Below are 27,685 nucleotides of genomic sequence, written 5' to 3'. Positions count from 1 at the left end.
AATAAACAGAAATAATTTTCTTGTGTAGGACTTCTAGTTAAACATGAGTCATCTTCACCACCTCCTACAACCCCCCTAAAACGACAAGTGAATTTTAAAGTTACAAGGACAAAGAAAAAGAGAGAAGGCTAGAGCACTCAAGCAAGAGATGCCAACAAAATTTTTGTAAGCTGGAAACATATAGAGCAAGTGGCAAATGACTTAGCAGACAAGAGAAAACTGAAACCTAAAGTCTACAGGGCGGGCAAAGAGGAACAGACCAACTATTCCAACAAAATTTCCTGGAATGATAGGAGCTTCCAGAATAAAGGTACCTACCAAGTGTTTGGGGCCCAAAATACAAGGAATGAGAAAATGACCTACTACATAAAGGCACATCAAGATGAAATTTCTCAGCACCATGGACTGAGGAAAGACTCTCAAAGCGCTTTTTCTTTGGGGGGGTGGGGGGGAGGTGGAGGGGGGAAGGTAGGTCAAGTTAAAAGGATCAGGAGTCAAAATGGCACTGAACTCCTTAAAAGAAATACTGGAAGCTATGTGACCATGTAATGCCTTCAAAATTTTGAAGAAAAATTATTCCCAACCAGAAATTTTATACCTAGCAAATAACAATAAAGACAAAAACTAAATTTGCTTTCAACTAAATAAAAAAAATGACACACTAAAGACAGAAAAGGGATAAGCTTTTAAAAGAACTTTTAAAACTATCAAAACTAGATCCGAAATTCCTTAAAACGTCACCAAAACTGTTAACTAAGTTAGAAACAAAAACAAAAAAACTTCCACTCTCCTGCCTTTTGGGATACAGAAAGTATGTAGACTCACTTGTCCAACAGACCTCACAGCGGTGACTGTCATTTCATCTACAAAACTGATAGAAAAGTAAACATACCACTTGTGTTTAAAACGTATACGTGCAACTTTAAACATCTTTAAATATTCTAAAGATTACTGAATGTCCACAAAGACAGAGCTTGGGATGAGGGAGAAGAGCAAGCACCAGAGCAAAGACCAAAAGCAAATAAAGAAAAGGAAACAAAAAACCCCTACGGAGAAAAATTTCTTTTAAAAAACTAAGGTAAGCTCTATTGGGCTTGTGAAGGAATTACTTGCACACTCTCCCTGAAACCAGCAAGTCTAAAGGGCCTTGACCCTCCTTCTTCAAGCTCTCTTAGTAGTGTCTCAAGTTACTGGCTTGGCCATAGTCTATAACGTAGACAAGCCAGAAAAACTCTAACCACAGCAATCAGAACTTAAAAGCCTGACCTTTAAACTAAATCAAGATTTTTGATCTGAAATACCAAGAAAGGATTGAGTCCCTCAACACATCCAATAAATAATTTAGACCATAAATTCACTTCTGTGACGGCAAAGTTTACTTACACATTGAACCAACAGGGTACTGTAGCATACAATATGCTTAGTACAAAGCCTGGCACAAAACATTAGTGGCTCCTGCTATTACTGGCGTTACCATTTCTGACTGAATGAAAGAAAAGGAGGTGCTGAGTGCTAAGTAGGAACTGGTGAAAAAGGAATTTGGGGAACCAGAGCTATTATGGGTGGGCAGTACCACTTTGGATGAAGACAGCAAAGAGTGACTCCAAATATCTACCGTTATACCCCATTAAAAACCACTGAGAGACATCTGAAACAGACCTCATAACTAACACATAAGACCAACTAGACGTAACTGAAGTTCATGGATAAAACTGTACTTCTTAGCTCATGGGTACTGCAAAAATAATGTGAATTCATAGCATCTATTAAAATCCTGGTTATCTAAACCTTTCCAAATTACATTTAGAATTACCTCTATCCTTCCCAGTTATATATCAAATATCTACAGAAAGTGTAATAAAGATACTATGGCCCAGTGGACACTTTCTCTTTTGACTTCCTCCAGAACTTCTCATCAATTCTACTCAATTTAGCAATTAATCATTTACTGCTTCATCTCTATACTGCTATCCTACTTTTCAACATTTCTATTTTACTTTCCTAACTACACAGTAAGCTCCTTAAGGATGTAACCATGACTTTTTGCACATCCGGGTATTAGTACATTACAGGTACTGCACAGATTGACTAAAGATACTAGAATATCATACAAAGAAGAGACTAACTGTTCACAACCCTTCTCAGCCAAACGACACACAAAGGATGGAAACAATTTAGTGTCACTATGGTAATGATTCTAATGGGTCCCCAGTCCACGATCTCACACCCTAGCATGTCCAGATGGAGACTGCAACAAAGGCTTATCAATAGGAACCAGCATACTGGCTTCAGAAATGAACAGTCCTAGTTTCAACACTCAACTGAGCATGGAGACTGTCACTTTACGGTCCTCATTCCTCCACCAAACCCCAGGCAAGAGGAAGAAAAGACACATGATGATGGGCCTGTCCTCTGCAAACAGATCAAATTTTAAAGCAATAAAAAAAAAATTTATTCATGTAGGCACAACAGTTAATGTACTGCTTTTAAAGGCTGGAGCACAGTCCTTTACTGCGACATTTTGTTTTTATCTACAAATGTTTAAAACTTCAGTTCACGTAACAGTAACCCATGAGCCTCAGCAGCAGACCCTGTTAACGGGCCTTAATAACAAAGGACCCCGTGCTTAGAGACCTACCACTCCACAGCTGTGCAGCCTGGGAGCCACGCTCAATTGCCTTCACCTCAAATTGCCTCTGCAACAGTGCTGCCAGGCTGCTAAATGAGATGATGTTTGGAAAACGTCGTGCTTCATATATAGTAAGGAGTAACAATGCTAAAAATGTTTAAAATGAGCAAACCGCGTAATTTTCCAGATCAGCCTCTAAACATTATATAATCCTAATCCAGAAAGTTACACTCCTCAATTCCCATAGAGGGGTCTCCACAAAACAAGGACTTCAGCTTTTATCAGTGCTCCGTACGGTCACATAAAGAAAACTTCGGTGTTGACTATAAAACTCACCGTCCGTTGGGCTTTCTTAGTAGCCCTAAATATAAAAAAGATTCACTAAAAATGTATCTCAGAGCATGATTAAGAAAAAGTTTCTCTCTGATATAACATGATAAGCAGTTAATTTTTCAGCCATTGCTTTTTGTCTTGGCTTGCAGAAAGTCTAAAATATGATTCAACTTAAACTGACACTTCACTGACACTTCCTACCATCTTTACCGTCTAGAAATTCTTCTTACCATCTAGAAATCCCTCTTACCATCTAGAAATCCACTCTCTTCCTTGCTTTGAGTATTAGTCCTAGGAAGGCCCTCAGAAACTGTCCAATCCCAATCTTCATTTTATAATGACAACAAAGCATCTTTTGACTAGAAACAGACAAAACAACAAAAGGTATTGCATGTACAAAATAAATACAGGGTCTTTTTCACATTCACACAAAAGATGCTGCAATTTCATCACATATTCCATTTAATAAAAACTGCAAAACACTAAGAAAAATGACACATGACTAGTATCACTTTAAAACTGACCACAAACAATACACCACCTTAGGCAAAGCTATGAAATAATAAGGCCTATTTCTAACAAACTTTACATGCAAATACATATCATCTTCATATTAACCATACTGGTAAGCTACACATTTATGCAACAATAATGACCTGCCCAAAAGATTTTTAGAACTCTCCTTTGGAACTGCCTGTAAGGTTTCTTTTATATATTTTTTTTTGGTGGTACACAGGCCTCTCACTGTTGTGGCCTCTCCCGTTGCGGAGCACAGGCTCTGGACGCACAGGCTCAGCGGCCATGCCTCACGGGCCCAGCCGCTCGGCAGCATGTGGGATCCTCCCGGACCGGGGCACGAACCCGTGTCCCCTGCATCGGCAGGCGGACTCTCAGCCACTGCGCCACCAGGGAAGCCCTGTAAGGTTTCTTTTAAACGCCAGTATCTAGCCAGTAGCTAGTACAATGCCTCGCACATAGTAGGTATGCAAATGATTATTAAAATAAATAGATTCTGCAGCAAAACCTAGTCATTTCAAGACAGATGTGTCTCTGGAAATAGAAAACATTCAGTCCTAAAGCTGACTAATCAAATGGATGATGAAGCCAAGTACCTCCTGTCCAAAGAAAATTCTGTTTCGCAGGGAATACACCCTGTGTCTGAGCAGAGACATAGTGAAGAACTAATCACTGGCTCACATTTCAATCTTTTAAGTCTCAGAACATAGCAAATGTTTCACATTTCCTAAATAATGCACCCAAACAACCACCTGACTGTATGAGTAATACTAGTGATGTCAAAGAAACACATTTACATTGGCTCCCCTTATGATTCTGACCTGGATGCGTCTGGAGGGGGCTCTGTGATATTAAGCTGTTGAACTGCCCAGTACAATACTTCTGTCTGGAAATATTATGTCCATTAATAGTTACTACTGCCACAAAATGCATTATGTCCAGTGCCATAAATATCAAGTCTTCACTGTTTCTATTTTCAAATACACAGTATCAATCTTTTCTAAAACTTTCATGGTACCCAAATCTCCTTCTGAACTATTATACCTTACTGTTAGTTTATCACCTTTTTTAATGGTCGTGACAGTTAAAAAAAGAAATCCATAAATTCTTTTTTTTTTTTAATATTTATTTATTTGACTGTGCCGGGTCTTAGTTGCAGCACGAGGGATCTTTCTTTTTTTTTTTTTTTTTTTTTTCAGTTGAGGCATGCGGGATCTAGTTTCCTGATGACCAGGGATGGAAACTGGGCCCCCTGCATTCGGAGCACAGAGTCTTAACCACTGGACCACCAGGGAAGTTCCTCCATAAATTCTTTGGCACTCCTCCCATCAAGAGGTGGAGTATAATTATCCTCCCTTGAATATGGGCCTTATGATTTGCTTCTTGAGAAAAGATCGAGGCTGAAGAAACACTGCATGACTTCTAAGACTATGTCAGGAAAAGGCATTCCAGCCTGGCTCTCTGCCTCTTGGGACACATACCTTTAAACTTTGAGCTACCTGGTAAGTAGTCTAGCTACCTCGAAGACTCCATTCTGCAGAGACCACACAGAGGTAGAGATGCCTGAGAAACCTCAGCTGTTCCAGATCCCAACTGTTTGAATCTCCTAGATGACTCCAGCTACCATCTCACGGCAACTGCATAAATCTAGATAAGAACCACCTAGCTGAGTACTGTCAATCGACAGAAGTAATAATAAATGATTACTGTTTTACACCATTAAGTTTGGAATGATTGATTACACAGCAATTAAAAACCAGAATGATGATCAAAGGAAATCTCAGCATTTTCTTTGGTCCTAGTTCCACTGATATATGAATAAAGCCTCATTTATGGTTCATCTCTGATATCTTCCTTACCCATTTCCTTTAACTGGGCCAAGTTTAAAAACCAAAACTCTATATTACCTACACCTTAATATGTTTATTTCCTTAAATGTTTATTTCACATATCTTATTTACAAATCTACTTAACCTTAGACTCATCTGAATAGTAAATCTTTGCTCAAATAAAAGCCAATCTTTATGTAGCATCAATAGAAAACCTATCTTCCATATAGTCTAGTAACTAATACAACACTGACAGGCCAACTCTCCTGTCAATCACCCAGGTAACATATACTGATAGAATGTTCTCATTTCCTCATCCCTGCAGTTGAGAGACCACATAAGGAAACAAAAGCTGACAAGGCCAAAACCTTCATCAGCCACTGATCTTTTATTAAAAGTCTCCAAAAATCCTTGCAAGTTTAACAAGTGCACAACCCGAGCTATCACTTTCACATCCTTTGAAGTCAAGCTGGTGCTAATCACAGGATGTTATCTGACAACAAAATGTAATCCAATGCAAAACATGTGCAAAGTGAAACTTCAAATCTCACAAAAATCCAAGATTCCCTGAGGTCTAGGAAAAGCAACACTGAGAAATTCATTAAAACACACAATGCTGACAAACGAAAATTAAAAGTTCATAAAAATTGAAAACAATGACACAACTGTGCTTTGAAATAGAATGACTTTAGTATTTCAATAATTAAGTGTGGCCCCTGGAAAAACTACAAATATTTTTGTAAAAAGGACTCCATGACTAAATTCAAATGAAGCCAAATACAATGTGTAGGCCTTGACTGAATTCTGGTTTGAAAAAACCCAGCTATTGCGTAGACATTTTAAAGACAAGTGGAGAAAAGTAATGGTATTAAGGAACTCTTGTTAATTTTCTGAAGTGATAATGGTGGTTGTACAGAAGAAGGTCCATATTCTTAGGCAATGCAAGCCCATGTATTTAAAGATTAAAAAAGCATCATGGAGCTTCCCTGGTGGCGCAGTGATTGAGAGTCCGCCTGCCGATGCAGGGGACGCGGGTTCGTGCCCCGGTCCGGGAGGATCCCACGTGCCGCAGAGCGGCTGGGCCCGTGGGCCATGGCCACTGGGCCTGCGCGTCCGGAGCCTGTGCTCCGCGACGGGAGAGGCCACAGCACTGAGAGGCCCGCACACCGCAAAAAAAAAAAAAAAAAAAAAGCATCATGATGACTGCAACTTCTAAACAGCTCAACAAAGTCATTTATATATACATGCATATTTTGCAAATTTGGCAAAAACAATTACCAAAATAACAATTACTGAATGGAGAAGGTGGATAACCAAATAACTCACTGTTCATTCTTTCAATTTTTCTGCAATGTCTGAAGATGTTTACAATAGAATGTTGGATGGGAAAAGAATATCAACCTCACCAAAATTACATACACACATACAGAGTCAAGGATCACCGTTTAAGGAAGGTCTCCTACATGAAATATGGCGGGTGGGGGGGAGGTCAGGTGAAATATTGTGGTATCTTTCAATGTTACTGGAATAGTACATTCCAAAAAAAAAAAAATCCATACACTTAATTCATTCCTTATTCCAGAGATTGGAATATAGTTCTAGGAACTAATTTTTATTAAAATATAGTACTTTATTTTGCTTACTTTTGAAGTTCAGATTAATTTAATAAACATATGTACTAACATATGTCAAGTACTAGGAATGCAAAGACCATACATATGTCAAGTACTAGGAATGCAATGAGCCTGTCTTCAAAGAGGTCACCTCTCAGCTCCCCCCGAATGGCACTCACAGGCTCAAACTGAAGGAAGGACCTGCAGGAGTGGCCCTGCAGGATAATGAGAATATTTAAGAAACCATTTAGGGATAATACAAAGAACAGTTAATTCAGTGGGCTTTCCCATAATTTCTAACTGATTACATTTTTAATAGGAATACATTTCGACAGATGTAACATTTGGAAATTAAACACCACACATTTCAAAAGAAGTGTTTCATAACTATGAACACACAAAAAGCATGTCACTAGAATGTAAGCTCCTCAAAGGCAGGAATTTTTGCCTCTTTAGTTCACTGATACAGCCCAAGTATCTTGCCCAAAACAAGCCCTCAATAAATATCTGTTGACCGATAATGAATGAATGAATGAATGAAACGAAGTGGAATTTCTTTTAATGTCCATTTATATTCAAGTTATGGTGAAAATTCTGGTCAATTTACTAGGAGGAAAAAAAGTATTTAAATTTTATCACAATGTTGTTGACAAGCTATCGTCTCCCTGCGTGAACTCTGAATATAAAACGGAAATGATAAATTTTTGTCCAAAACCCAAAAGGCTTTCATCACACAACATTCCTTTGAGGCATGGCTGTGAACAAATATTCTGTAAGTTCAAGTAGGAAATTATGCCCATATATCTACTTGATCCTAATGGCTTTGTTCAATATCAAAGTTCAAAATAACTTTTTAAAATAATTATTTGTAGAATCGTCCCTCAATTAGTTTTACACAAAGAATTACACTCCCTGTAAGAAGTCTCTAGAGGGAAAAAAGGGGGGAAAAAAAAAAACTTTAGTGAAATTAAATCAGTATTCTTTATTCAATGCTTTTCATGTTCCTGCTTTAGGTGAATAGCTAACTAAATTCAAACACTTTCCTAGGGATTTACTCTTTTTCTATTATTAAAATAATATAGGGACTTCCCTGGTGGTGCAGTCGTTGGTCCGCCTGCCGGTGCGGAGGACACAGGTTCGAGCCCTGGTGCGGGAGGATCCCACGTGCCTCGGAGCAACTAGGCCCATGTGCCACAACTGCTGAGCCTGCGCTCTGGAGCCTGCGACCCACAACTACTGAAGCCCACGCGTCTAGAGCCCATGCTCCGCAACGGGAGAGGTCACCGCAGTGGGAGGTCTGCGCACCGTGGTGGGGAGTGGCCCCTGCTCGCTGCAGCTGGAGGGCGCCCCGCGCACAGCGATGAGGACCAAACGCAGCCAAAAATAAATAAATAAAAATAAAATAAAATGTGAACTAACCTGAACTTGAAAAAAAAATAATGATAATATATACTCACATAAAAGTATATAAAATACTAAAACATATTAAGAGACATCAAAAGCAATCACTCAACCCAGAAACAAGCGCACTGTCATCACTTCTTATGAAACTTTTATCTTTAACCTGGTTAAGACCATGAACTGTTTTTTACACAGATAAATGGAGTCTTTTTATCTCAGTGATATTATTGGTCTGTTTACAGGATTTGCACTGTTTTCCCAACAGCAATAAGGCATTTGAACTGAACCATCCATCCAAGCTTGTTTGTCTTCATTAACACTAACAAACATCAACAACTTGGCTGAATAGAGGTTTAAAGATGCTATTTGTAGCCATGAGATCAAGCAACTGGCCTAAACTAGGATGGAATGCATACCCTTTATTGCACTGGTTCAGTTACTCTAAGTCTAATCCATTAAATTAACTAGTCACAGCCAATATATGACATAACACAACAGATTTATTTTATCATGATAATACCAAGCTCATTACTGAAGACAGTTAAGAGGGTATTCTTTTTTACAAGAGAACTATTCAACTGATTTGAGACCCTATGTAGTTACTCTGAGCATTCTCTCACCTTAGGGTCTTCTCACATGCTGTTCCTTCTGCCTAGAAAGCTCTTCTAGTCCTCCAGGCCCTGCCCTACATCACACATCTTCCCCACCAGCTCCTCAGCCTGGTCCTCCTTTTAAACATTTCAGAATCCTGGTCCTCCTTTTAAACATTACTTCTTCCAATAAGCTGTTCCTTCTTTGCAAGACTGGGGTATGTGCCTCTGGTGAAGAATCCTTTACTTCCTCTTTCCCTATGCTCATTATCACACTGCTCTGTAATGGTCTGTCTTTCCCACAGACTAAGCTCTACCATCATACACCGAAGACTAGAACCAACATGCAGCAGAAGCCCCACAAAATGTGCTTAACTAAAGGATGAGATACTATTTAATGGCATACACACTGTGTGTACATATTACTATTTTTTTTTCAAATGTGCGTTTCTTTAATTTTAAAAAATATACACAGGAGAAGCAATGTGTTTTACATAGGAATATACACATTAACAAGGCACTTCTTATAGTTTTCCAAAACTCTATTATATCAGTCTGAGATTTATAAATTAAATATATCAGAACCTTTTAAGTTAAAATGATATCCTTGAAACTACTGGACATACTAGACTTTTCTCAAGATCAAATGAACAGAGAATGGGAATATGGTTTGTGTCAAATAAGGTTTATTGTTAGCTTTATTGCCTATAGTCTATAAGATTATAGACTTTACTGTGCCTTTGCAAACAGGATAAAAAAACTTTACTGTGCCTTTGCAAACAGGATACATTTCTTAAAAAAAATTGATCAAAATTTTCCATACAAATAGCTCTATATGATAGATTGTTTTTTTATTTGGCCACGACTTGCGGCATGCAAGATCTGTTCCCCAACCAGGGATAGAACCCGTGCCCCCTGCAGTGGAAGTGCAGAGTCTTAACCACTGGATAGCCAGGGAAGCCCCCATATTCATATTTAATTGCATTGTGTGTATATATACACACACACACACACACACTAACAGGTGTGTGTGTGTGTAGATATATATATATATATATATACACACACTAACAGGTGTGTGTGTGTAGATATATATATACTAACAGGTGTGTGTGTATCAGCAAAACAAGTTACTTCCCATGCCCATTCCAAGAAGAAAAGGAAAAACAATAAAGCTGAAATAATGCAGAGTCTAGTCTTTGCCACTTCACTAATCATCTGGGCACTCCAGCCCTCAATTTCCTAAGCTGTAAAACATGAAAATCCTAAAATCCTCCTTGATGTAAAATTTTGAACATCTCAAAAATGACTTTCTACTCAGGAAAGTCAAGTAGACTTCCGGTCTAGTCAAGTCGAAAGGTAACATCAATTATTACAGTCTACCATATAGCACGATAATGGGTATCCTGAGCACTCGACAGTAGGAGGACTGCCGAAACAGCCTCCCAAAAGAGAAGAGTCCCAACCCACTACCAACCAAAGATGAGCAAACACTCCCAAGCCCAGGAGGTGAGGTGATAAGCTGTCAATGTGCTTTTGCTTTATCACACATTATTTCAAATAAGCTTTTGCTACCCGGAACCTTCCCCCATTAAATTTATATGGAAAGCATAATGAAAAGATAACATAATTATACTAAATTCATTTGTGCCAAATCAAATACATGAGCCCTACCAGTTAAAAAATTAACAAAAACAAAACACGGAAGAGTTGGGCTGGTTTTGAAGAGCTCCCCTCCAGTTAAACAAACAAGGTATTCAGAGTTTAGAATGTCCACTGCTTCTAGATACCCATTAGAATGAGTACAAAAGAATAGAAGAGCAGGTCTGAGGCAGGAATAAAAATCAAACCTTAGAATGGCAAAGCTGACTAACATATATTAAATACAACTCATAAAACAGTATCTATAGGCCTACAGTCACACAGATTCAGAGTTGAGATGAACTTTCAGACGTCACATATACCCCCTCATCTTACAAATGAGTAAACTAAAACTAAGACTCACTGCAAGGAAATGACTTGCCCAAGGTTACATGACTGATTAGTAGAAGGACCAAGTCTCCTGACTCCAAATCTAGTATTTTTCCAGTTCTCAGAACTCCTTCTCCATCAGGGCCTGCCTATGGTACACAAATTCTTTCAGGTACGCAGTAACACTCTTAAACTCTGTAAGAACTGTAATACTGGATAATGAATGTCAATATCACAAAACAAACCTGAAGACAGATTAAAATGTATTATAAAATTTAAAGGATTAAGCAGATACATCTAAATTCAGAAAACACATTTTTGAGTATTTCATCTCACCTTGGGGTCTTAAATCCAATATGAAATTCTATATCCATTAAAACAGACCTATCACATGAATGTCTAGAACCATAAATAATCTTAAAATATTTATCGGCAGTGCACTACATGAAATTTTCATTTTAAACAACGACAGTAACAATGAAAGAGTCAGAGAACACTTGGTCTCATTTTTAAGTGTCTCTGTGCTCCAACACTACTCTCCTGGTAGCATTCAAGGCAGCCATAGGGTCAATCCCAGCCTGTGCAGGCATGAATAGAAAGGAGCACAGACTACCCACATAAGCTCTTCAAGTATCCCCTCCTCCTTGCCAATTCCCGATATCGTCTCTTCCAAAACTAAGTCAAAGCATTAGGACGAAGCAACTTGTTTTCACACCCCAACAGGCCATTATCCTCTTGTGTTTTTACCCCCAGACAGATCTTTTGCAAACAAAAAGCAAAGGAACAGAAAAAACCCCGCCACTGTCTATATGTAAACTGTTCTTAAACAATGCAAGAGTTCTGGACTATTATTAAAACTCTGATTATCAATATCAGATACAGACATCTACGATGAACCTCTAGTTGCTACCAGCATCTTCAATGCCTATAAATGAAAATTCATTAGACTCAAGAGAATGGAAGTAAGAGGATGCACCAGTCTCCACACCCTGAAACCTTGTCTTCAAAGCTCTTTGCAAGCACCAGGTTGAATCATCAGGTCCTTCTTCCCTGTGACTTACAGTCTCTATTAGCACTTAATTCTTTATTTTCATGCGTCTCCCCATTAAACTGAAAGCTCCGTGAGGGCAGAAACCATCATCTTTGCATCCCAATGTATATAACTTAGTTAGCAAACTACTCATTGAGTAAAAGAGTAAAATTTATTTCCCACTTTACCTGTTTATTTCTTCCATTGATTCTTTTACTTAAACAAAATTTAAGTAAAAGAAACCATGGGCAACCGTAGACTCACAGTCCTTTCTCCCTCTGAGCCATTCTACGATACAAAAACCCTCTTCCCTACCACAATTCTAAGAGCACAGAAATTGGAGCAGAAAAATCCTAAACGATCTGGTCCAATTCTTTCATTTTACAAGTGAGAGTCATATCATTTATTTATATCATTTATTCATGGTCACATGGCCAATTAGTATCAGACACACACAGAAAAAAAAATCCCCAACCAAATTTCCTCCAATTTATATCCCATTACCATCATATCAAAGACAGACAGACTGCCTACTATATATCCCATCAATTCAAAATCATCTAAGAATACCAAGTTTTCTTTAAATTTGTGTCTTCTAATCTATGTTATCTTACCAGAAAAAAAAAACAATTTTCAAAAGCGCATATAGAGAAAATCTACCTTCCCATCTCTAGTATTTTGACAAGGATGTGAAAAATACTTGGCACAATCAAGATATTACCACTGGGGAAAGCTGGGTTATGAGTACACGGGACCTCTCTGCATCATTTTTGCAACTACTTGTGAGTCTGCAATTATTTCAAAGTAAAAAGTTTAAAAAATAAATAAACATGGCCCACCTACCGGATACCACTCCCTGGGCCCACTAAGTCTGTCACCTCACTCTTCCCCAAACTTTCCCAATGAGCTAGAAAAAGTTCCAACTACTTCTCAACCCAAGTTCCAGGAAGGGTTGGTGCAGCCACCCCAGGCCTAGCACAATGTCTGAGAAGCACACAAACATTTACTGAACAAAGGAAACTAACCTAACACTGTGCTCAAACTCTGTGCAGGCAACACATGGCAAATATTTACACAGGTCAAACTCGACTACCTCTTTCACCAGTCTTTCATAGTTTGCTACTGGTCTGTGGATCGGCATCACTCCCCCAGCTAAGACTGTAAGCCTATGAGCACTGACATCTGTTTTTAAAAAGCTATCCTCTCAGTGTCTTATAGTTCTGGGACAGACCTAATATTTATGTAAATTAATTCAAATTTTTAAAATTTCAATTGTAAAAACAGAAAAGCAAACAAAAATAAATTACTCTAGCCTCAAAGGGCAGGAAAATACCCCATTCTCAAACAGACAGCCTCAGAACCTATAGCCTGAGGGGAAAAAGATGGCTGGGGGCAGTGAGGAACTGGCAAGCTTGGCCCTATTTGCTGTCATCACTTAATTTTAAAACAAAGAAATGTGGGTGAGAGCCTTTTATACAGGGGTCCTCACGCTTTTTTGTTCCTGATGACGGTGGTCTGTTTAGACACTGTGAGAAGCACTATTTTAAATCCAAGAACCTCTTAATCCGAAAAGGCTACCACAATAAATGTTTTTACTACAATTTGGTTAGGTTATGTTACTCTTTTAAAACTTCAACACTATTGCCAGAAAGACTTTCCATTTCAAAAAAAAAAAAGGTTTTAAACATATCATGCTCAAAAACAAAAACCCCTCAAGAATGTCCTAGAATTCACCAAAGAAAAGACTGAATCTTCATGCCAACTGAAGAAGCTTTTTACATTTCCAAAGAGACTTCTGAGCAGTCAAGCGCCCTGGAGAAGGAAAGCAAAAGACCAACTGGCCTAAAGTCCCCGCCACTCAACAGAGTTTTTTGAAACCAGAAACATTCTGGATGGTATGGGGTGCCTGCTAACCACATACTGCCGCCTGTCTCTGGATGCAAGTGTTGTACTTATTTTTTGGTATCTTTCGGCTCTCAGAAGTGGCAGAAAGATGAGCAACTGCCAACAAAATCAGCCCCCACGTCATCTCTGACCTGCAGACCATGGGTTGCCAACCTCCCCAAGAGAAGACACCCGGTTCCTGGTTCTACATCCCCCCAGCAGTGACAGAAACCTAACAGAGAATCAGTCGGAACATGTGGCACCAATTTGTATCCATCCCTGCTGGCAACTGCAGGAAGCAAAGAAAAAGCAGTTCCTATACTTCCCCAAACAACAACCAGAGAAAGCAAAGGTACACTGTCCACAGCATCCAAGGACTCCCTCCTTCTCATTATTCTTTATCTATAATGATCAGAACACCTGATAAGCAGAAAAATGCAATCACTTACGGAAAACACCGACTTGTCAGAGATGAAGTTTAAATATCACTAGAAACAGAAGCATACTAAGAGAATTTTAAACTAGATTTGCACACAAGAAAAATCACCTGTCTGGTGCTTCCTTTAAAGTTTCCATATGCAGATGATGACACACAGCACCAACTGGACTAGTTCAAATTCCCTTTGGACAGGAAACAAAGTCACTCCCACAACCTAAGAAAAGAGATGATGAACTGCACAAGCGCACATACCCCTCTCCTCAAAGCTTTTCATATAAAACCCTGCTTTCATCATTTAGACATCAAAATAACCCTATATTGTCTCTGCTTCTTTGACTTTCTTCATCAAGTTAACTTCCACATCTCAAATTTGGCTTTTTCTTAAAGCGTACAAAACCCATCCTCCTTGACTTTTCAGGTCACAGAGCAGGCTGTCCCAGGAAAAAACACTCAGATGAACCTCCACCAGGCCTCTAACAGGGTCTTGGAGCCGCTCATGCAAAGCCCATCTCTGGAGTTTTAAATAGTCTGTGAGGAAAACCTGGTATCTGAGTTCACAAAAAGAGCTAGAACACCTTACGGTCTGAATTTTGGAACAGCAGATTCATGCTGGAGCAGAGCCAATTTCTTGAAATGGTAGGTTCTCAACCCTGTTTTTTCTGTACTACAAAAAATGGGGCCTGAACTGATGAGAATGGAAATAAAATTCTATTGATTCATTCAAGAGAATTCACAGTGCTTCCTAGACTGGACACTGTCGTAATCTTTATAACTAGCAATCTAGACTACCACTATTACTACTGAAATTTCAAAACATAATCTCTTTATATATATACCAGTACTTTAATTAACATGAAAATTTGCTATCGAGAAAAATGTACTTTTTAAAATTTTGAGTAGCTTTTTCCTATGAAAAATAACGTTAACATTTTAGAGTCAAGAAAAATTTCAAAATACATAAAATTATATCCAGCATGATCACAACTATATTAAAAAAAAAAAATCCATGTATAGGAAAAAAGCGACCAGAAAGTCACCAAAACATTACCAGTGATGGCAACCTTGCTAGACTTTATAACTTGATCTTTGTTTTCCAGATCTTCTATAAGAATGTTTTTTATAGCAAGGAATTTTTAAAAAATAAAAACTAAGAAATAGCCAGAAACTTGAAAACAACCCAAATTCCCATCAGCTAGAAAACAGATTACAAAACTGTATTATATCCAAACAATGAAATACTACTACCACAAACACAAAAGAAGAAAAACTGCTACACGTGCTAAGGAAGACACCAAACACATGATTCCATTTGCATGAAATTCTAAAAAAGGCAAAATTACAGTGAGAGAAAGAAGAATAACTGTTTTCAGGGGCATGATGGGGGGAAGGGACTTTTGGGCACAAAGGAGCACAAGGGAATTTTTGAGGGTCATGAAAATGTTCTATATCTTGATTGTGGTAAGTTACACAACTGTATACATCTGTCAAAACTCATCAAACTGTACACTTAAAAATGGGTGAATTTTACTGTATGTAAATTATACTTCAATAAAGCTAAGTTACAAAATACATAAGGAGAGAGAAAGTTGAAAACATTTTATTAAAGTGAATGATACAACTGGAAACTGAACAAATAACATTACTTTTGCTGTTTGGGTAAAACAAACTGTATTTTTATTTACATGTGAAATAACATTAATTTTTAACTCTTCATTCAATATCCTGACAAAAATGAGCATGTCACAAACCACAGTTATCTAAGAATTTACCATATTTCTCACTTTGAAGGGGTTTATTAGCGCTACTGTGATCTATCAAGAAAATAATGTAAAATATGACCCCACTAGAGAATAATTTCTAATAGCCAAGTTCAATTTACCAGTAGTCTTACCTCTATATTAACTTAGAAGAATGCTGCAAATTTTTCACAACTTATTCTTATTCCTCAATGTGCCCCACAGAAAATCACTTAATTTCAAGAATCTTGTCTTTCCATCATTACATAACCATTATTACAAGCGACTTGTTGATAAAATGCTATCACACTGGAGATTAAGAAATGACAGCATCAGTCAACCTGTAAGGAACATTAAGATTTCCAGTGTGATGCTGCCTGTCCTTCTAAGGCTATTATCCAAACAAATTTTCTCTTACTCTTAAGAATGTTAAATTTTGTTAACACGTTAAAACTCAGTTTTATTATGTAAAATTTCAAAACTGTCAGTCATCAAAAATAAGCATTTATGTGACAACAGGAAAATCTAAACAGATTGAACTTTGAGATTAAGGTAATTTTTTTTAAGTTTTCATCTTTGAGATACATAACGAAGGTACATCAATTAAATGATCTGAGGAAAAGGAATAAATAGGGAAGAAGCTTGAAACCAGACTGGTCACGAGTAGATAACTGTTGAAACTGGGTAATAACTCTTGTACATAGAGTTAATACACTATACCATCCTCTCTACTTTTGTAAATGCTTTAAATTTTCCATAATGAAAAGCTTTAAAATAATTTTCACAGTAAAACTTAAAAATCAATTATAAAAACAAATCAACATTTCATAATTATAGTGACCCAGGAGGGCAGACTGTTGTCATTTGCTCAGAATGCCAAGGTGTCAAAATGAGAGAAACACAGACTATAATTGGAGTTTGTTTTCTTAACTAGAAGTACAGTCATCCCTCTGTCTCCGAGGGGCATGGGTTCCAGGAGCCCCCGCGGATACCAAAATCCTCGGTTGCTTAAGTCCCTTTATAAAATAACCAGTACAATGAATAGTCTGCACTCAGTATCTGCGGATGTGAAACCCGTGGATACCAAGGGCCGAGTATATGTATGATAAAAAACGGGGCAAAAAGACATGAGTACATCCTCCTGCAACATAAAATCACTCCCCTCAATACACCCTGCAAGATCTACTTAAGCGTAATTTGACACAGTCTTCAGTGATTAAACTTTCCTTTAGAGACTATTTCCTAAATAACCTAATTGTTAAGGGAAAAATCCTGACCTTTCTAAAGTTCATCCCATTATTCCTAGTTATATTCCTATGTACTATGTAATTTCCTTCCCAAGTGTCTGTTTACTCCTAAACCTACAATTTAGTCACTGATTTCTTGATTTATAAAACTGATCTTCCCTTGTTTGTTTTTTCAATTTTTGGTTTGGCTATTTCATACCCTGTCTTTAATCTTACTTTCCTTAAACAACTTAATCATCTTAGTGAAGCTTGCCTGTACCTTCCCAATAAAGTCACTCTAGCATTGTTGTTTCTAGGTAACAATCTCAACAATCAAATAGTCAGATTTCCCACTGGTTTGGTGACGTGATGCTCTATTCCACCCTAATACTTGTGTTTTTTGGTGCAGCACAATTAAACTTTAGGCAGCTTTCAACTATTATAACCTCTACCCACCACAACTTTTGTTCATTCGGCTCCACGTAATCCCTGGCCTATTTTCTGGCTCCTACTGAGTGGAGGAGGATACGCTTGAGTCTTTAAAACCCAACAGTTCCTAATAAAAATAAGGAGCGATCAGACTTCACTGGTGGCGCAGTGGTTAAGAATCCGCCTGCCAATGCAGGGGACCTGGGTTCGAGCTCTGGTCCAGGAAGATCCCACATGCCATGGAGCAACTAAGCCCATGTGCCACAACTACTGAGCCTGCACTCTAGAGTCCGCGAGCCTCAAATACTGAGCCCACGTGCCACAACTACTGAAGCTCAAGCGCTTAGAGCCCACAACGAGAAGCCACCGCAATGAGAAGCCCTCGCACGGCAACGAAGAGTAGCCCGCGCTCGCCGCAATTAGAGAAAGCCCAAGCGCAGCAACAAAGACCCAACGCAGCCATAAATAAATTACTTAAGAAAAAAAAAAGGAGCACTCACTAAATGCCATGCCTTGTGCAAAAAAGCACTTTCTGTGTCAACGCTGCCCAACAGAATTTGCAGTGATCATGGCACTGTTCTGTATCTGCGCTGTCCAATCGGTGCCACTACCTACATGTGGGTACAGAGCACTTGAAATGTGGCCACTGCTACCATGGAACTGACTTGTTAATTTTATTTCATTTTAATTAATTTCCATTTAAGTAAGTCACGTTTTGAGACTAACTTACATTGCCTGAATTTTTCCTCATGAATTTCCATTTAGTTTTACATCGATGTACATTCAAGATAATCTACGACAGACTTTCGCAACCTCAGCACAACTGACATTTTGGACAGGTCCATACTTTATTGTGGGGCCGTCCTGTGCATTGCAGGGTGTTTAGCAACATCTCTGGTCTCATCTCTCTACCCTCTAGAGACCAGTAACAATGCTCCAACGGGGACAATCAAAAAATGTCTCCAGGGGCTTCCCTGGTGGCACAGTGGTTGAGAGCCCACCTGCCAATGCAGGGGACGCGGGTTCGTGCCCCGGTCCGGGAAGATCCCACATGCCGCGGAGCTGCTGGGCCCGTGAGCCATGGCCGCTGAGCCTGCACATCCGGAGCCTGTGCTCCGCAACGGGAGAGGCTGCAACAGTGAGAGGCCCACGTCCCAGAAAAAAAAAAAAAATGTCTCCCAACACAGCCAAATATCCCCTGGTGGGCAAAAACTGCCCCTAGTTGAGAATCGCTGATCTAAGAATAACGGTCTGAATTCTGCATTCAATGCTAAGGATATTCCAGGGCAATTTCTTTGAGTTCCTGCTTTTCTATTTGGAAACCAGACAACACATAAAAGCAGTAAAAATTAACCATCTCTTTATAATATTTCCCACAGAACCTACATTATAACATTGTGTTTTCCCACCCACTATCTCAACTATTCTTCACCAACTTTGAGGTGTGTACTATACCTAATTTAGAAAGTGAGGTGTGAGGGACTTCCCTGGTGGTCCAATGGGTAAGACTCCACACTCCCAATGCAGGGGGCCTGGGGTCGATCCCTGGTCAGAGAACTAGATCCCACACGCGTGCCGTGACTAAGAGTTCGCATGCCACAACTAAAGATCCCGTGTGCCGCAACTAAGACACGGTGCAGTCAAAATAAATATTAAAAAAAAAAAGAAAAGAAACTGAGGTATGAGGGGGTGGGGAGGAGGAGAGATAGGGAGTGAGGTTGTAAGTGGTTAAATGACTCGATTACCACAACACAGTTAATAATTAGCAGGGCTGAGACAAACCCAGATTTAGGAATTCCAAATTTCAAACCCCTGTCTACACTATCTTACTATGCAGCCTTACAGCATCTAAAGGGGGAGCTCCTTGGAGAAAAACCCTTTTGATGTGACAATCTCAACCAAGACTGTTTATGATCACACAGCACATTATAATGCCTAAAAGCAAAGCTCACACGAAAATTCCACATACAGACCAAAAACGAGAACTGGTTTGCAAGGTAGCCACCTGCATCCCAAGGAGTAATTCAAGACAGGGACTAGTCACAGGGACACCATCACCTTAAAAGGCCTCTCTTAACCTAGTACTAGGAAAGGGTTAAGAGAGTCCACCCCAAGACAAAAGGCGTAAATCAATTTGGAGCCCAGGAGGGATGAGTTGAGGGGAAAGGGAAATCAAAACTCTAAGACAGGTAGGTGGCTGCTCAAAGGCTGGGATGCCTCAGAAAGCAGAGATTTTCCAGAGTACAGGCCATGTGGAACACTGAAAAGAGCCCTGGACTTTAAACATCAGAAGACTCATCATGTGGACCTCATCTGTCAATACCCTGGATAAACTCAGGGCCTGATTTTCCAGCTCATCAGTGAAAAAACTGGTCTACATGACTTCTTTGGCACTTTCCAGGGTTTGGTGAGCTGGCACTTCCAGCTCTCCCCTTAATCTCAATGCCTAGAACCTTGTTCTTGTTATGGTGTTTGCTATTTCTCAAGACAATGTTTTAAGCAAGAACATAGCACTAACTCTAGAAATTCACTAGAAAGAAAATCAAAATGTCACACAAGTATCTGAGCACTGAATGGTTTCAACTGCACACAATGAGTATTTGCTGAGGGCCAGCGCTCTGCACCAGGGACCTTGTAATCACTCTGGAAAGCTACAACCAACATCCTAGGCTCTCTGAATTCCTCTCCTCTGCCCTAGCCATCCCCACCTATATTCATCTACTGCATTATTTGGTCTCCCAGAGCCAATAATTAAAGATTTTAACCCAATATACAAAGACTATCACAGAAATAGCAAGTATGAAAACACAAAGAAAAAAAATCAGATACAAACGGGTTTTTTTTTTAAATGCTGAGTACACTTTAAATGTTTGAGCCATCACACTATTACACTAAATAAAATATGTAACTTTTAACAGGATGTGGTTATTTTAAAAAGACAACTTATTTGTAGAAGAAAATATTGGTGTTTTGAGACCCCTAAGTTTTCTTTGACTGAGCAATTTATTTGTAGTACCATGCTGCCTGTCCAGTCTTACTGCTTTCCGGGTAAAGACTAAAGTCTACCTATTTATAGATCTTTCATCCCGAACTACCATTTATCATTTCACTTGTGACTATCATACATAGAAAATCAACCCATTGTAACACACTCTTTTCTATTACCAAAACTTACTTTAAACCTTGGTAGATTTTTACCTGAAGACAAAAATATTCTGGGCTTATTCTAGTAAGTTGTAAGGTTCCAGAAAACCAACCTCGTTTGGAAACATTTCCCTCAAGCAATGCAGCAATAGGTTGATCCTATTACTTTGCAACTAGGTATGCAAACATGAACTTTCTTCTGAAGGGGAGACACAGAACAGCTCCACCACAAGTCAACTACTTTTCAAAACTAAAAAAGCATGACTACCTCAAATGATACCTTCGTAAGTCTCAACATTTTTACTGCTACTAGATAAAACTAGAGGTTCCTAAGATTTTACCTACAGCCCTCTCCTACTGTTCAAATATCTGCCACGTTGATGTACATTTTATGATCTCATCAGATCCACCTCTTTCATTTCTCATGAACTGAAAACTGAAGATGATCCAACTATTCTTAATATTGTATACCGACATTACAGAAATCAAAAACAAAGCTGATTACTTGTTTACACCAGGAATGGAGAAAGAAAAGGTAGCTTTAAAAAAGATACGTGTCAATTTCCAGACTAGCTGAAACAAAAGGAATGCTCAAAAATTATTCAAAGTGCCCAACAAAACTGCAAAATAGGTTTTGGCATGCACAGTAAATTGAGTAAGCTAGTCAGGATTCTTGGTATATGAAGTTAGGACTAATATAAAAAACATACCCTACTTCTCTCCTGGTGCAATTTTCTAAGTTACAAGACAAGTTGCACTACAAGCACTACCAACTCGGTTCTATGAATGACAGACAGTACGGCTATCCACACTACTAGCGTGGTTCTAAAATTTACAAAAAACCTTATGTGAAAGTCTTAACAAAAGATCTGTAATGAAACAAAATCGGAATAAGGATCGCATTACGAAATGTTAAAATAAATGACTTAAAACTTGTTTCAGTATTTAAAGGAACTACGTGACAATTCCAAATGATTACTATTTTCAGAAAGTATTCCAAAAGTTTTACAAACATGTTAAATGCTATATGGTTACAGCAAAGATTAGACAAATCCAAACCTAACGCCAGAAACCAAGCCTCCAGCTTCCCGGATTGAAAGGCTGTCCGCCCCACCTGAGGCGGTTAGATACTCCGAGACAGAGGCCGGTATCTTAGCAGCAAGTTAGGCCTCTTCCTCCCGACGGGAAGCGCATGACAAAAAGGGCATCATGCAATTTATGTCACCTGGTCACTTAGCAAAAATTATATCTAACTTCTAAACTTGGGCCCAGATGGCCTTCCCTATTTATAATGAATAGAGAGCAGCGAAAGTGTTGGGATAGAAAGAGACTTAAAATGTCCCCCTTTCTGACCCTGTAAACATTTAAGCCATCATTAGAGCTGAGTTCTAGATTCTAAGACTTGCTTTAATGGAGGCTTCCCTCAACCTCCTCGGAGTCTCTTTTGCAACAGTGAAGGAACTTTTCCTGCTTTATCTCAGTTCCCTGAGAACATGCGGCCCTGCAATTCAATATCCTAACCTGGCAGGGGACGATGGAGGAGGGAAGGAGAGGAATCCAGGGCCAAAACAGCCTTCTTATGAAAGGCAAAAAAAAAATCATAATTCCTCCTCCGCCCATAGCAAAACCCATCCCAGAAATTTTACAGCGTGTTAAGAAAAGCAGCACTGCGAACTGCAAACGTAAGAGTTTTCCTTTGACTTCACGCTCGGCTTTCAGCTGTCAAATTACAACTCAGGAAAACACTATCATTAGAATAAAAAAGGAAACAAAAAAGCTCGCACCACAGGGGCCGGGGCAGGAGCTGCGTGCACCATTCTGGGAGTAGCAGAGCCAAGGAAAGCTAATCCACTTCCCCACCCGCGCCCAAATTCATCCCCTCCCCGGAATGGCAAACCTCACTGCAGGGGCTCAAATTTAATAATAATAACAATAATCATGGCGCTTCCTCCCTCCCCCGCAGCCGCGATCCGCCGGGAATCAGCTTCTCCCCACCCTCCCCGCTCCCCCGGGATCTCCAGGCCCCGCAGGTCCGACCACCACACCGGACACAGCTCCCAGGGCCCCGGGCGAGCCCAGCCTAACCCGGGGCCCCTCGCCCGGCTTCTCCTCTTCCCTCTCTTTTTACCTCCACCATCCCCCATCCGCATTGTCTGTCTCAATTCAACTTTGACTAATATGGATTCCTCGAGCCTGGGCCGGGCGGTAATTACAGCTCCCCCCCACCGGGAGCCGGATTCCCCCCCCCCATCTCCACCGAGTTCAACGCGGCTCCTTCGTGGAGGCGGAGGGGGGGGGACGAGGGAGTGGAGGGTGCAGTACGCTTTCCCGTCCACATCTCACTCGCCCCCGCGGCCCCGGGCCCCCGGGACCAGAAGTTTGCCCCGGAAGGGGCCTAGCCGGGTGCAGCGAGGACCCTCCCCCCACACCGCCGGACGGCGCGTAAACACCGGCGCCCGCCCCGGCGCGGCCCCGTGGGGGAGGGGAGGGCGGGGAGGCGCCCCTCCCCCAGCCCGCCGGCCCGCCCGCCCGCCGGCCCTATTACCTGTCATTGAGCTGGTCCTCGGTGCCCGGCAGCGGGTGAACCACGAAATGGATGGACGTCATGGTGCTTCCTTCTCGTCCTCCTCCTGAGCACGGCCCCCCCGCGCTCTGCTCCCCCCCCAACCCCTTCCCCTCCCCAAAACCCACAGCCGCCGCCGCCGCCCTCCAGTCCCCAAATGGAGAGAAGCAAATGCGCAGGGGCCGCCGCCGCCGCCGCCTCCCCGCCGGGCGTGTGTCCGCGGCGCGGCGGTCCGGCGGGGCGGGCAGGAGGGCGGATCAACACGCCGCCCGCTCCCCCGGCGACAGCGCGCAGGAGTGCGAGGCCGGCGGCCGGGAGCCGGGGCGCGCCGCCGCCAGCGGCAGCCGGGCGTCTGGAGAGGGACCGAGTGGGGAGGGGCGAGTGGGACGGGCTGCGGGCTGCGGGGCCGGTGTAGTCCCGGTGGCGGACGGGGTCCGGACTAGGGAGGTGGGGAGGGAGATGAGCCCGCACCGCGCGTCACTGGCGAGAAGCCGCCGCCACCGCCAGCACCGCCGCCGCCATCTTCACTTCTGCCCCAGTTTCTCCGTCTCGCAAGCTCCGCTCCCGAGCGGCGGGGGAGGGGCGAACGGGAGGAGGAGGAGGGAGGAGACGGGCGGGCGGGGGCACGGCTGCGAGGGGGCGGGGCTCCGGGAAACGGGCGGTAAGGCCCTTTCGATTGGGCAGCTCAACGTTCTCGGGCCACGACGCTGTAAGGCGCGTGCGGATTGGTCCGTTCAGCTCCCGAGCCCAGCCCCCGCCCCGGGGGGGTGGGATATCTCCCGAGTGAGTGTTCCGGAGAGCACGTGTTAGGGAAAGAGGAGGCAGGGGGGGGCGGGGGAGGGCGAGCCGGCAGGGGCGGGGAGTCCGGGAGGGAGGCTAAGTGTGTGTCCCCGGGGAGGTGGGAAGGAAGAGGAGTCCTTCATTCTCTCGCTCTGATTTCCCCTGGGGCAGCCCTAATTTTTTTTGCGGACCCTTAGGGGTTTTTTGTTTTTGTTTCTCGTCCTTCATCCTCAGTTACATTTAAAGTGGAAGTGTAAAATCAGTTAAGGGGAAGAAATACACAGCCTTTTATTGGAGAAGTAAGGTAGTTATGTAAGGGCCTTTCCAGAAGGTCCAATCGTAGGATCATAGAGCTGACTTTGCAGCACCTTCTTTTATCACCCTGATCTCCCCAATTTCCCCAACACCACCACTATTACATACCCACACAAAGACAAAAAGTGGAAATTTCCACCAATTTCCTGATTTAAATGATTCATGATTTTTTACTCCTTTTAAATGAAAGATGATACATCTGTTCTACAAAGGTGTTTCGTTCCTCACCTTATGATCAGTGGGGTCATAAAGGCTAATTCTTGAATAGATCTATTTGCTTTTTTCTAGGGAACCAGTTCATAGCTTTCTTCTCAAAGGCTTCCATGGCACCTTCAAAAAATCAAGTACCTCTTTCAAGAGAAAAAAGTGAAAACATGAAGCCTCTTCTCCAGTATGTTCAGTTAAATCAGGGGTCCTGTGAAACATTCTTAATTTTCAGTATCACTTTTCTTCTGTTAATGCATTACACACACACTTTTGCTCAGGAAGTTCTTTTGAACAAAATATATGAAAATTTATTTATAAATCAGGATAGAGTAGGTACCCCTTGAGACAGATAATGGAACACATTTGTAGGTCACTAGCTCCAAAATGGCCCAGATTACTTTAGACTAAAAAATGATTTCAAGGCCACTACTTATTAGAAATCCGTGGGAGCCACTGGGAAGCAGGGTAGACCAATGGATACTGCTAGTTTTAGAGCCAGACAGACCTGAATTTGTGCCCTGTTTCTGCTACTTAACTATGTGGCCTTGATTAAATCATTTAACCTATCATAGCATCTTTTTTTCTCATTTGTGAACTATTCCATAGTAATAGCTCTACATAGGGTTTTGATGAGGCCTAAATAAGATAATGTATGTCAAGCATGGAGAGCACTTCATAACACTTAGTAGTCTCAGCAAAGGGAGGCTTTTATTTGTCAAGTTGCTCACTATGTGCCACTTGACAAATGTACCATTTGACTACATACCACTTTATACGCTTATGTCTTTTAATACTCAAATCACACTATGGAGTAAATAATATTATCCCCATTATATAGACAAGGACACTGAGGCTCAAACACCTTAGGTAAGTGCTGAAGCTGAGACTTAAAACCAGGTCATCTAACTCTGATTCCATTGCTCTTTCCACTATACCACAGCTGCCATCTACTTAATAATTTAGAAGGAACAGACTATTCAAAGCCAATGGGAAAATGTGATATGATAAATACAGTAAGAGTGCTATGAAAGTTAAAGGAGGAAGTGGTTCCAAACAAGAGAATTAAGAAGTCATTTAAGCTGAACTTTCAAGAATGTTCTGGGAAAATAGAACATCTAACTTAAACACAGTCATTTTAGATGTGCCCCTGGACAAACTCCAACCTCCATGCCCATACTTTGCTTCATTTCTCTTTCTTCCACATCTGTCTTTCTTCATCTTTTCATTGTGCTTCCACCCTGCTTCCAGCTTGATTTACCCACTGAGACTTTCTGTTCTGGTCAAAGGCTGGTCTCATCACTCTAGGCAGCCCATTCAAACTGCCCACTTGGTCTTTGACTGACAACCATCTTGGCATCGTCCAGGCTGGCATGTTAAGGAGAACTCTCATCTCCCTGCACTTTGGTGGGTCACACTTTGAACAGGGAAAAACAAGAGTAAAGGCACAGAGTTGTGTAAGCCCATCACATGGATGGGGGAGGAGGGAGTACAGATAGGGAATAGAAATAAGCAAGGTTCAAGTAGAACCTTTTTGAAGAGTTAAAGTGCAATACAAATCTAGAAAAGGAGGCTGGGGTGGGCTTCTTTTCTAACAATTTGGGTTAATTCTCCCTTTGAGGACAACTGAAAAGTTAACCAAAAATATTTCTTTAAATCCGCTTAAAGGCACAAGAGAGTTAACAAAATAATGATGAATTACCAAACTAGGAACCAAGGGATGAATAAGACCCAAGGAAGTGAGTCCTGTGTTTGGAGCCACTTATCCCCCTGGGATGAATGCCAATTACGGAAAGACCCAGTGAGAAGCCAAGAAGCTGAGCAGTTCTTCCGACAAACACTCAGAGCTAAGACAACAGGGATTAATGTCCAAGGTTCCCCAATGCAGTGGTGAGTGCTAATGAGCTCCTCTTACTTTGTGTGGAGCCCTAAAGGACTGCACCTCTGAAATAAGCCATGTCTTAGATATGGTTTCCCCCAAAACATACCTTGAGACAAGGATTTGGCTATAAATAGTTTATTTAGGAAGTGATTACAGGAAGCACTGTATGGAAATGGAGAAATGAGACAGCAAATGGAGAAACTCCTATAAAAGATGGGCTGATGAATGTTTTACCAGTGTGGACAACTGGAATTCAATCCCACTGGGGATCATCTGAGAGACTGTGTAGGACATATCTTAGAAGTAGCCCACTGAGTGGGGAGGAAACTGGAGGTATTTATCCATTAATTCCATCTCTCAATAGTTGAGGATTGCTCCTGGGTTGTTAACTCCCTAACACTTCAAGCTTTTCCCACTTGTGGGCAAAGCACACTCCTAAGGCCAAAAAATAGTGTCAAGAATGAAAGAAATAGGACTTCGCTAGCTGCGCAGTGGTTAAGAATCCGCCTGCCAATGCAGGGGACGCGGGTTCAAGCCCTGGGCCGGGAAGATCCCACATGCCGCGGAGCAACTAAGCCTGTGCGCCACAACTACTGAGCCTGCGCTCTAGAGCCTGCAAGCCACTACTACTGAAGCCCATGCGCCCTACAGCCCACGTGCCGCAACAAGAGAAGCCACCGCAATGAGAAGCCTGTGCACCGCAACGAAGAGTAACCCCCACTTGCCACAACTAGAGAAAGCCCGCATGCAGCAACGAAGACCCAACACAGCCAAAAAATTAAAATAAAAAAAAAAGAATGAAAGAAACAAAGATACTCGGCGGGGGAGGGGGGCAGGGAAGGGGAGAAAAAGAAAGAAAAAGAAATGTGAGAAATTTTAAGCAGTCAACCCATATTAAAGGGTGTTATTCAAGTAAAAGGAAAATGATTCCCCAGTGTAAGCTCAGAGGGGCATAAATGGATGAAGAATAAAAAGGAAAAATATGTAGGTATATGAATGTTGACTGAATAAACAAACAGGACTCAAAAATCCAAAACTCTGACGATACCAAATGCTGGCAAGGACATAGAACAACAAGAACTCTCATCCGTTGCTGGTGGGAGTGCAAAATGGTACAGCTATCTTAGAAGACAGTTTATGGCTTCTTACAAAACTAAACATACTCTTAACA

The 27,685-nt window shown here is 41.2% G+C and overlaps 1 protein-coding gene across 3 annotated transcripts in view; it reads right to left on the bottom strand.

The window, feature by feature from the left end:
• UBR5 (ubiquitin protein ligase E3 component n-recognin 5) overlaps positions 1–23,471 on the bottom strand; it is a 143,633-nt gene extending 120,162 nt beyond the window's left edge. For 2 of the 3 annotated variants that reach the window (XM_082674635.1, XM_082674636.1), the window contains exon 1: positions 23,316–23,471. In XM_082674635.1, the coding sequence (XP_082530761.1) occupies positions 23,316–23,377 (62 nt within the window). In that variant the 5' untranslated portion in view covers positions 23,378–23,471. The remainder of the gene's footprint in view (positions 1–23,315) is intronic. The other variant, XM_082674637.1, reaches the window with a different exon arrangement.
• Between the last annotated feature and the right edge of the window lie 4,214 nt (positions 23,472–27,685).

Source organism: Grampus griseus (assembly GCF_964374135.1).
Source record: "Grampus griseus genome assembly, chromosome: 17".
Classification (NCBI taxonomy): Eukaryota; Metazoa; Chordata; class Mammalia; order Artiodactyla; family Delphinidae; genus Grampus; species Grampus griseus.
The sequence above is the reverse complement of the archived record's forward strand: the minus strand, read 5'-3'. Positions and strand labels throughout refer to the sequence as shown.